Source organism: Panthera uncia, chromosome B4, assembly GCF_023721935.1.
Source record: "Panthera uncia isolate 11264 chromosome B4, Puncia_PCG_1.0, whole genome shotgun sequence".
Classification (NCBI taxonomy): Eukaryota; Metazoa; Chordata; class Mammalia; order Carnivora; family Felidae; genus Panthera; species Panthera uncia.
The window spans coordinates 130,371,106-130,383,427 of NC_064809.1; the positions used below are offsets into that span (position 1 = coordinate 130,371,106).

The 12,322-nt window shown below is 38.2% G+C and overlaps 1 protein-coding gene across 1 annotated transcript in view; it reads right to left on the bottom strand.

Annotated features, from left to right (window-relative positions):
* Window positions 1–55: 55 nt before the first annotated feature.
* Window positions 56–12,322, bottom strand: part of LOC125919927 (uncharacterized) — a 97,017-nt gene continuing 84,750 nt past the window's right edge. Inside the window, exon 3 of the mRNA XM_049626730.1 lies at window positions 56–5,878. Within this exon, the coding sequence (XP_049482687.1) occupies window positions 5,585–5,878 (294 nt within the window). The 3' untranslated portion in view covers window positions 56–5,584. The remainder of the gene's footprint in view (window positions 5,879–12,322) is intronic.

The following is a 12,322-nucleotide window of genomic DNA, read 5'->3' on the forward strand; positions in this document are numbered from 1 at the left end:
AAAAAAAATTAAAAAAAAATAAATAAATGTTAAAAAAAAAATTAAAAAAAAATAATAAAATAAAACAAAACTCTTGAGGCCTCTGGGTGGCTCAGTTTGTTGAGCGTCTGGCTCCTGATTTCAGTGTAGGTTGTGATCCAGCGTAGGTTGTGATCTTGCAGTCTGTAAGTTCCAGCCCCGTGTTGGGCTCTGTGCTGACAGTGCTGAGCCTGCTTGGGATTCTTTCTCCCTCTCTGCTCCTTCCTCACTCACACTCTCTCTCCCTATCTCCCTCAAAATAAATAAATAAACATTAAAAAAATTTTTTTTAATTAAAAAAAAAAAACTTGAAGTTTTCATTTAGTTTGAAGAAAACAAAACAATCCCTTATCTGAACGTCTGGGTAGAGGGTGGTGCCAATTCCTACAACACAGAATTCAGCAGGAATTGCAGGTAGGATGAGGACTTTCACACCAAACATACTGAGTCTGTGACACATCCTACAGAGGTGTCCGAGAGCCAAGCATATGAGTCTGGAGATATAATACAGGAATCAATCAACAACATATGATGGTGGTTAAAGGCAGAAAGTTCTGGGAGAAATCACTCAAGGTAAAATATAGAGTAAGGAGAAGCTCTACAGCGAAACACTGGGGAGTAACAAAATTTAAGAGGTGGGTACAGAAAGTTGGCAAAAGGTCTGAGCAGAAAAGAAAGTGGCTGTAAAAGCAGACTTTAAAAAGCCAAGAGTAATTTCAGTGATGTCCATGGAGGAAAAGTTACAGGTGGGAGGGAGTGGCCAATCACGTCAAATGCTGCAATGAGGACAAATAAGATGAAGAGTGCCTGTTTGATCCACGAGAACACTAATGACTTTGGCAATGGCAGTTACTGAAGAGAGAGATAAGGACAGAAGCCAGAATACAGTGAAGTCTCTGGAATGTGGGAAAGTAGAGAGACTGCTAATAAACTGCTCTTTTAGGAGCTTGGGAAGGCTAGAAAGTTGTTGTTCAAAATGGAAACAAAATTCAGTTGATTTATATGCCAAAAAGTTGAGAGAGAAAGGCTGAAGATGCACCAGCATCTCTGCCCCAATAGCAACAGCTGCTTTGGACCCCCTGAGACCATCCCAGCTGTCAGCGCCAATTTCCTCCACTTCCTGCCCAAGATATTAGAGGTTAGCTGTTGGCTGTCTGTCATCGCCTTCATCGCCATTCCTCCTATCCCAGAGGAGTCATGGTCCTTACTACTGCGCAGGGCAGAGCCAACACCTTTAAATCCCATCCTCTCACATCTCAACAGGAACCCTGCTCCATCTGTTCTCCTTTCTCTTTTTCCATCTCCAGCTTTTCCCTCCGGATTCTTTCCCCTTAGCATATAAATAAGCTGAAATCTCTCCCATCATGGGGGAGAAAAAGAGAAATTAGAAATGGGAAAAAAAAAAAAACATCAAAAAAATGCTTGAGTGTCCCTTATTTCCCAAAATAAAAATTGCATGGGGCACCTGGGTGGCTCAGCGGTTGGGCATCCTACTTCAGCTCAGGTGATAATCTCATGGTTCGTGAGTTCGAGCCCCGCATAGGGCTCTGTGCTGACAGCTCAGAGCCTGGAGCCCACTTTGGATTCTGTGTCTCCCTCTCTGTCTCTCTCTCTCTCAAAAATAAACAAATATAAAAAAAAAAAAACCCAACCCTGCTTGAGTTTCCATTACATTTCCCACTATGGATGTAAAAACAGAGTTCTTCCCTCTAGTGGAACAAACAAACCATCTATCTATTGATTCAAATATTTTGCCCACTGGCCTCATAAAACATACCATCTAAGTGGGCAACGAGGGGGTAAGAATATAGACAATAAACATATATACACACATATACCAACACACACACATCATAATAATAAGTGCTTGAAAGAAAAACAAAGCAGGATAGGGAGTACTGGGAGGTGATATTTTAGATAAGATAGGTAGGGAAGGCTTCCCTGAGGAGATGACATTTATTTGCGCAGGAACTTCAGTAAAGGCACAGCAAGTACCAAGGCCCCAGGACAGGCACATACTTGATGTGTTCAAGAAACAGCAAGAAAGTCAGTGTGACTAAAGCAGCACAGAGTGAGCAAGGGGACAGAGGTAAGAAATAATCAGGTCAGAAAGGATACCTGGCCCACATCATAAAAACAATGATTTCATCGTAAGCCTCACAGGAAGACACTGAAGGGTTGTGACAGAAGCGTAATGGGGTCTGATTTCAGGTTCCAGATGCTCACTCATGTTGCTGACTGGAGAATTCCAATTACAATACAGCGATGAAGTGTAACGATAAAGGGCAATTGGGCAAATCAAGAAAAGGATACCTAACACTGACTAAGAGTTAGGACAGGCGTCTCAAAAGGAGTGATGCCTGAACAGAATACTGAAGAACAAGTAAGAGTTGACAAGAAGAGTGGTACCCAAAAAGAGGGCATATACGTAGAAGAGCCAGGGGAGTTTTTAAAAGGTTGGATATTTCGGGGCACCTGGGTGGCTCAGGTGGTTGAGTGGCCGACTTTGGCTCAGGTCATGATCCCGCAGTCCGTGAGTTCGAGCCCCTCGTCAGGCTCTGTGCTGACAGCTCGGAGCCTGGAGCCTGCTTTGGATTCTGTTCTCCCTCTCTCTCTCTGCTCCTCCCCTGCTTGTGCTCTTTCCGTGTCTCTCAAAAATAAGTAAATGCTTTAAAAAAAATTAAAAACAATTTTTTTAAAGGTTGGATATTTCTATTCTCCAGCATCCAACAGTCAGAAAATATTTTATAAAAATATACCACTGATAACATCTACCCCCCCCCCCCCCCCCGCCCACCACCCACCAAGAAAACACCTGGGAATACACTTAATAAATTTTCCACATGACCCTTATGGAGAAAATTATAACTCTGTAGAAAGACATCAAAGAACACCTATTTAACTGAAGAGATAAAACTAACTAATGGACAGGAATACCCAATATGTAACATGTATATTCTCCCCATTAACCTATAAATGACACATTTCGAATCAAAATCCAACAAGTACACCAAAAAGACAGGCGCAAGAATTTCATATCAGCATGATTCACAATAGCCCCAAACTAAAACAACACAAATACCTACCAAAAGTAAAATAGACAAATGCCAGTATATTCATAAAATGGACTAATTATATAGCAATGAAAACAGACTACACCCATACATAATTCAACACAAATGAATTTCAAAACAAGCCCACAACAGAATACATACAGCATGACTCCATTTACATAAAGTTTAGAAACCAACAAAACTAACTTATGATGTTAGAAGTCAAGATGGTAGTTTCCTTTGGGCAAAAAGAGGGAGTACTAGTTGGGAAGAAGCACATGGGGTGGTTAGGGGGTGTTGGAATATTTCTTCACAAAGCAGTAATTACACACAGGTATATTCATTCTGTGATAACTCAACCAGGACACTTACAATTTGTATGTTACTCTATATTATTGTTATGTTTCAATAAAATGAAAGAATGCTGGTGTCTGCAATTTACTTTGAAATGCATCAAAAAAATAAGATGGATTGATGAATAGAGGGATGGACAGACATATTATAAAGCAAGTATAACAAAATGTTAATGGGAGAATTTAAGAGGTAGACATAAAAGTATTCACTGTAAAACTCCACTTTATCATGTGTCTGAAATTTTTCATAATAAAATGTTCGAGAAAAAAAAATCCCACTGAGTTTCTTTTTTCTTTAAAGTAGGCTTCACGCCCAGCACAAAGCCCCATGTGGGGCCCAAATTCACGACTGAGATCAAGACCTGAGGTGAGCTAAGAGTTGGAACACTTAACAGACTGAGCCGCCCAGCTGCCTCCCATTGAGGTGTTTTTTTTTTTGTTTTTGTTTTTGTTTTTTTTTTCATAACTTCATAAGCTGATTCTAAAACTATGAAAAATTAAAATGGGCAAGAACAGTCAAGACAACTCTGAAGACAAAAAAGGCAAGGAGAGACTGTCCTAACAGATAACAAGACTTTTTTTTTTCATTTTTTAATGTTTATTTATTATTTTTGAGAAAGAGAGACAGACCATGAGCAGGGGAGGGCAGAGAGAGAGGGAGACATGGAATCTGAAGCAGGCTCCAGGCTGCTGTTAGCACAGAACCTGATGTGGGACTTGAACTCACAAACCGCGAGATCGTGACCTGAGCTGAAGTTGGACGCCTAACTGACTGAACCACCCAGGTGCCCTCTACCAAGACTAATTATTAAGCAACAATAACTAAGATGATGTACTATGACAAAGAGATGAATAGAGACCAGTGAAACAGAACAGAGGGCATAAAAATTAACTTCTGCACACTGAGAAATAAGGCTGGCACTAAAGATCAGTAGGGAAAAGCAGGCCTACTTTATAAATGCTGATTCACAGATCAGATGAGATGAACTTATAGAATACCTTTAATAACTCACAGGAAAATAAATATTGAATAAACACAAGTTGCAGAAGAGTATATACAATAGAGTTCTCTCTCTCCAATTAATATACATGTTATATAAAAATGAGAAAAACTGTTCTACATTGTTCAGGAATATATTCATATTCAGCTCAGGTCATGATCTACTATGAATCATGCTGTTAAAAAAATACAGAAATACTTGGCAATAAAATATCAAATTCAGGGCAGTAATTACCTTGGGGATGGATGGAGATCCATGGAGAAGAGTGCATGAGCCAGATGGCATGTGAGTACATAAGTATTTGCTATATTACTATTTATACCTTTTCTGAAATCTTGAATTTTTATAATTACAACAAAGAAATTATACAAATTATAATTTTATAATTATAATCTTATTTGAGAGAGAGAGAGGAAGAGAACACACATGTGTGCACACAATAGGGGAAGGGGCAGAGAGAGAGAGAGGAAGAAAGAATCCCAAGCAGGCGCCTCATGGTCAGTGTAGAGCCCGACATGGAGCTCAAACCCATGAACCGTGAGATCATGACCTGAGCCAAAATCAAGAGTCAGATGCTCAACTGACAGAGCCACTCGGACACCCCTATATTTTTTTTTAATTAACAAAAGCTTGAAGCAGGAGTGCAAAGTTCGTAAATAGTGTTAAAAATACTTAATAGTTGGAGCAAAGACTAGGAATAAGGGAATGATAAGAGAAGAAGCTAACAAAACAGAAAGAGACCAGATCCTGCAAGCCTTGTAAAACATACTTTTGTTTTTATCCTATAGGGCAGTCACTGAAAAGTACTAAGCTAGGGAGGTCTAAAAGATTACTCTGACAAGGTATAGGAATACGTTTCCTAATGACAGAGGCTTCTTTATCATTTAATCCCTAATCTTAGCATAGTTTATGACATAGTGATATTCAATGAACATTTGCTAAATTAATGAATTTATGGAAGAGGTTGGGAGGGAGAAGCAGAGAAGTAGAAAGACAAATTAGAAAGCAGTTTTAATAACCCAGGCAGGAAATGTTGGGTTTATAATGATTACCTAAACTTACCATTTCTCTATTTTACAGAAAATAGTAAGATTATAAGAAACTTTCAAGAGACATGAAGTAATGATCTTTAACATAAACGTGAAGACCCTGGTTCAAATTAGGCAATGTAATAATTCCATATATACTCACCATTCTTCCGCTCACTAAGTGGAGGCAAATTGGGATTCCTGCGAGGGTGAAGGCCTAGGGTCAGCTCGGGCTGCAAGGAGAGCTCCTGCAGTTCATTGGCAACAGCTTCGCTCTGGGGGCTGGGGGCGGCAGACAGGGATACCAGCACCGGTTCATCATCATTTTCGCCAGCCCCTCCTCCGTCCAGCCCATTCACAGCAATGACGGAAGGGGGCAGGCACACTACACTGGAGAAATCCACTTTGGCTTTCGTGATGGCAACCTGGAAATGGAAGTGGAGACAAAAAGTTTATATGTCACTGTGGAGAGACAGACTATTCTACTGAATACCATTCTAAATTATATTACTGGCAAGCTACCATTAATCTTAAATATTTTTTGTAAAGTAAGCCAGCATCATGTTTTTCTTTTTTACTTTCTATAGCTTATTTATTTTTTATAATTTGCATCCTGTTAGTTAGTTAGCACATGGTGCAGCAATGATTTCAGGAGTAGATTCCTTAAGCCCCTTCCCCGTTTAGCCCATCTCCCCTCCCACAACCCCTGTAGCAACCCTCTGTTTATTCTCTATATTTAAGACTCTCTTATGTTTTGTCCCCCTCTCTGTTTTTACATTATTTTTGCTTCCCTTCCCTTATGTGCATCTGTTTTGTACCTTAAAGTCCTCATATGAGTGAAGTCATATGATATTTGTCTTTCTCTAATTTCGCTTAGCATAATGCGCTCTAATTCCATCCACATAGTTGCAAATGGCAAGATTTCATTCTTTTTGATTGCCCAGTAATACTCCATTGTATATATACACCACATCCTCCTTATCTATTCATTCATCGATGGACATTTGGGCTCTTTCCATACTTTGGCTATTGTTGATAGTGCTGCTATAAACATTGGGGTGCATGTGTCCCTTCGAAACAGCCCACTTTAGACCTAAAGACACCTTCAGATTGAAAGTAAGGGGATGGAGAACCATCTATCATGCTAATGGTCACCAAAAGAAAGCCAGAGTAGCCATACTTGTATCAAACAATCTAGACTTTAAAATAAAGACTGTAACAAGAGATGAAAAAGGGCATTATATCATAATCAAGGGGTCTGTCCACCAAGAAGATCTAACAATTGTAAACATTTATGCTCCACATGTGGAAGGAAGCACCCAGATATATAAATCAATTAATCACAAACAGAAAGAAACTCATTGATAATAATACCACAATAGTAGGGGACTTCAACACCCCACTTACAACAATGGACAGATCATCTAATCAGAAAATCAACAGGGAAACAATGGCTTTGAATGACACACTGGACCAGATGGACTTCACAGATATACTCAGAACATTTCATCCTAAAGCAGCAGAATACACATTCTTCTCTAGTGAACATGGAACGTTCTCCAGAATAGATCACATACTGGGACACAAATCAGACCTCAATAAGTACAAAAAGATCGAGATCGTACCATGCATATTTTCAGACCACAACACTATGAAATTCAAAATCAACCACAAGAAAAAATGTGGAAAGGTAACAAATACTTGGAGACTAAAGAACATCCTACTAAAGAATGAATGGGCTAACCAAGAAGTTAGAGAGGAAATTAAAAAGTACATGGAAGCCAATGAAAATGATAACGCCACACCCCAAAACCTCTGGGATGCAGCAAAGGTGGTCATAAGAGGGAAGTATATAGCAATCCAGGACTTCCTAAAGAAGGAAGAAAGGTCACAGATATACAACCTAAACTTACACCTTAAAAAGCTGGAAAAAGAATAGCAAATAAAAGCCAAACCAGCAGAAGACAGGAAATAATAAAGATCAGAGCAGAAATCAATGCTATCAAACCAAAAAAAACAGAACAGATCAATGAAACCAGAAGCTGGTTCTTTGAAAGAATTAACAAAATTGATAAAGCCCTAGCCAGCATCATTTTTAATTTTAATATTTAGTATGCTCACACAATACACGTACTTTCAAGTCTGATACTGTCCTCAACTACATCACTCAGGAGGACAACATAAAATTAAAATAAAAGCAACACACATGATGTGTAATGGGATAAAAGGAAATAGTGGCCAAGGAGAAATAGTTATGGAAGAAATGTTACCCTCCAACTCCCAAGGAGAAGTACCTTGAGAACTAACACTTTCATGAATATCCAAAAGGTATTAAAAGTATTATACTGTACCAACATAATCTGGGGTAGAACATTTTTTTTTAAGAAAATAATTCCCAGGGCACCTCGCTAGCTCAGCTGGTAGAGCCTACAACTATTGACTTTGGGGTCATGAGTTCAAGCCCCACGTTGAGCATAGAGTTTACTGTAAAAAAAAAAAAAATTCCTAAGCCATTAGATTCCATAAAAAAACATAAACATAGAGATGTATGTTTGATGGATATTTACCCGAATATTTTAACGTACATATTTATTTAATCATAATACCCAGAAATGGGATATTAAAAATAAAACACCTGGCAAAATAAGAACAAGATCTTTAAAAATGACAAAGAAAACATTATAACAAGAAAATATTTTTCATAGCATGGATTAATGGTTAGGTGAATTAGGAATATACTCATTCACTGAATCCTACTATGTAGTTATTGAGAATAATTTTTATAAAGAATTTAACGTGTGGAAAATGCTTATCTAAGCATCTTTAAGAAAGATACAAAAATGTATTTTCATTTATAAAAATATTATACCAAAAACACAAAATGGGTTTTATTTGATCAGACTCTGAACATTTTTTCTTTTTACTTTCTTTGGTTTCCAAATTTTCTCTAAAACATATATATGTTGCTTGTATAATGAAAAAGCTATAGTTCTTAATCTAGAAGAAGGACCTAGGAATTCCCTGCAAACTTTAGTGAGCACTTTAATTTGGAGATGAGGAAATCAACAACAAAATATTGAAAAACTGTGAAACGAAGAAAGGCATTGAAAACTAAAAAATAAAAAGACCATCACATTCTATCTTCATGTAAGGCTACAGTGTGACTAAACATGGTCATAGTTCTGATTGATACACTTCATAAAATGTAAAATGGATTGGAAAAGATCCAGATGAGAGCAATTAAGATGGGGGGGTTGAAATTAAGAAGAATGAAGATACTAAGAAAGACCCTCTACTCCAAAAAGGCTGGAAGAAGTCTTAACTGAGTCAAGTTCAAAAGAAAAAAGTTAGGAACTCAATACTAGGAGCTTAATATTCTAAGAGGTAGTATGGGCAAACAATGGAGAAGGATTTGGGGGGAGGGTTGAATAATTTTAGGAATTACAAAACAACAAATGTCTAAGAAAATCCAGAATCTAACTTTCAAAAGAATTTTTTCCCATCTTGCCTATGACTTAACCATTTAAGCTGTGTTTTGTCTCTGTGTACTAGGGAAAAAATTGTTACACATGATTAATCCATCTGGCTCAGTACTCCATGAACTCTGAAAGAGCATGTTTGCTTTCCTTAACAGCAGTCTTTTCATACTAAAAAGATTCAATTTTATGAATCAAGGATCCTTTGAGATCTAAACTCCTTAGGACAGCAGTCCTTGATACCCTCCCCCACCCTGACACATATGCACACACGCACATACACACTCATGTGCACATGGATGATGACACACTGAGATGTGTGTTTTTAGAATAACAAAACTCGTAAATGAGTCCTAAAGGAAAGGAGGAGGAGGGCAGTATTATAACTTCAGCCTAAGACCCAGGAAAAGTAGCTTCACATACAGCAACATGCTTTATATAAGCAATTGTTAATATACAATAAAATATTATTCAGCCATAAGAAAAGAAGGAAATCCTGCCATTTGTGACAGCATGAATGAACCTCAAGGGCATTACACTAAGTGAAGTAAGTCAGAGAGAGGAAGACAAATACTGTATGATCTCGCTGAGATTTATGGTTATGAGGCAGGGGGTGGGAGGTGGGGAAACTGGATGAAGGTAGTCAAAAGGTACAAACTTCCAGTTAAAGATAAATAAGTACTGGGGATGTAATATACAACATGAGGACTACAGTTAACACTGCTGTATGGCATATTTGAAAGTCGTTAAGAGAGTAAATCCTAAAAGTTCTCATCACAGTGAAAAAAAACACATTTTTCTTTGTTATATCTGCAAGAGATGATGGATGTTTAAACTAAATGGTGGTCATCATTTCACAGTATATGTGAGTCAAGTCATGCTGTACACCTTAAACTTCTATAGTGCGGCACGTCAATTATATCTCAATAAAACAGGGGAAAGAAAGTTGTGAAATCATTCCTGATTAAGAGTTCACACCTATACTAGAAAACTATGAAATTTGGCTGAGATGGTAGTAACTGTATTCAGTAGACAGACCCTATGAAATAGTATTTGCATCTTAATTGGCACTCAATAAATACTTGCTGGGGGAACCTGGCTGGCTCAGTCAGCAGAGCACGCGACTCTTGACCTTGGGGTCATGAGTCCAAGCCCCACATTGGGGGTAGAGTTTACTTAAAAAAAAAAATAATAAAGTAATTTAAAAAATACATACATACTTGTCTGAACAAAGACAGAAGCAAATGAAAGATACCTAAAGATAATCTGGGGACCAAGACAGGCAGGTCTTGAGAAAAATCTGAATGGTACAAGGAAGAATGCGCAAAAGATACAGAACATTAAAAATAATGTGTACGAGTCAAGGGCAGGAACGAGCAAACCTTATTGTACTTTAGTACTCCTGTTAAACTATTAGGCTAGAATCATATAAAAAGTTCTTCACATAAAAAGTTCTTCACCAAACAGCAAAGCCCCACGATTTCAGACTTAACTCATTATCTGTGATACTATAACTTGAGACTAAGCAAAATTTTCTGCTACTTAGGCGCTTTGGGGGGGGGGGGTGGTAACAGAATATAAAGGGTGCCAGCAATTTTACAGTTTACCAGATTAAGAGAAAAACTAAAGTACTGCCTCATAACGTATTAATTCTTTACATGATTACATAAGAGACTAACACACTGAATATTATTATGTAAATGAAAATTTTTCATTTCAAATGAGTTTATCTGTTCATTAAAAATAGTCTGGCAATACTACTTGCTTGGGATAGAGTCTCAGTCCTTTGCAAGATAAAAAAGTTCTAAAGATCTGTTGTACAACAATGTGAATTTACTTAACACTACTGAACAGCACACTTAAAAATGGTTACGATGGTACATTTAATGTTATGTGTATTTTACCATAAAAATTTCAAAATGGTCTGGAAAGATCTCTGCACAAAAAAGTAACTTAGTAAGCTAACTCATATATTTCAATGAGCCTGAAAAAATAAACTACTCTTTAAAATATTCTTTTTTTTTTTAAGTTTATTTATTTTGAGAGAGAGGGAGAGACAGAATCCCAAACAAGCCCCATGCTGCCAGTGCAGCGCCCAACACGGGGCTTGATCTCACAAATTGTGAGATCATGACCTGAGCCAAAATCAAGAGTCAGACTCTTAACTGACTGAGCCACGCAGGCACCCCTAAACTATTCTTTAATTTACATCTCATCTTAACTCAGAACAACCTTCCCCCTATTACTTTGAATTAGATGATGATGACGATGATGATATTTGACAAAGATACATCACAGAATACCAAACCTTTTCTTTTTTTTAAATTTCTTTGTTTATTTATTGAGGGAGAGAGAGCGAGCAAGCGAATGCACAAGTGGAGGAGGGGCAGTGAGAAGGAAAGACAAAATCCCAAGGAGGCTCCACACCATCAGCACAGAGCCGGATGCGGGTCTCAAACTCATGAATAGTGAGATCATGACCTGAGCTGAGATCAAGAGTCAGATGCTTAACCAACTGCACCACCCAGGCACCCTCAGAATACCAAGTTTTTTCTAAAGCAGCTTGAATTTAAACTGTAGGAGTCTGTAATTCTGGTGTGCATTTAATGAACATAACCAGTACTTCCAGAAAATGATATTTAAAAAATTAAACTATGGGGCGCTTGGGTGGCTCAGTCAGTTGAGTGACCGAGTTCGGCTCAGGTCACGATCTCACGGTTTGTGAGTTCGAGCCCCACGTCAGGCTCTGTGCTGACAGCTCAGTGCCTGGAGCTTGCTTTGGATTCTGTGTCTCCCTCTCTCTCTGTCCCTCCCCCACTCATGCTCTGTCTCTCTTTTTGTCTCAGAAATAAACAAACATTAAAAAAAAAATTAAACTATGGAGGGGCACCTGGGTGGCTCAGTTGGCTAAGCAGCCAACTCTTGATTTTGGCTCAGGTCATGATCTCACGGTCATGGGACTGAGCCCCACCCACATCAGGCTCTGAGCTGGGCATGGAGCCTGCTTGAGATTCTCTCCCTCTACCTGTCTCCCTCTGCCCAGCCCCTCCTTCTCACACCCTCTCTCTCAAAATTCATAAATGAATAAACAAACTGTGGAAAATGGTCCCCGAGAGAAAGTCACCCAAAGTCTAATGCTAGGCATAAAGGGAAAAATTAAGTTTAAAAAGTGATATTATTAGAACACATACATCTTAATAGATGAAAGAAAGGAGTATCAAATTCTGTAGTGACGTGGACCATGATTGTGCCTGTCAAAGTCTGGAGCGTAAGAAAAAGCTATTTGAAAAACTGTTTTACTGAGTGTTCCATTCAGAATTAATTTACTAGCTTAGTAACTAAGTTCCATATTTATCGGATCATTAAGGGTTTGAAGAGCTCACTTAAAATTTA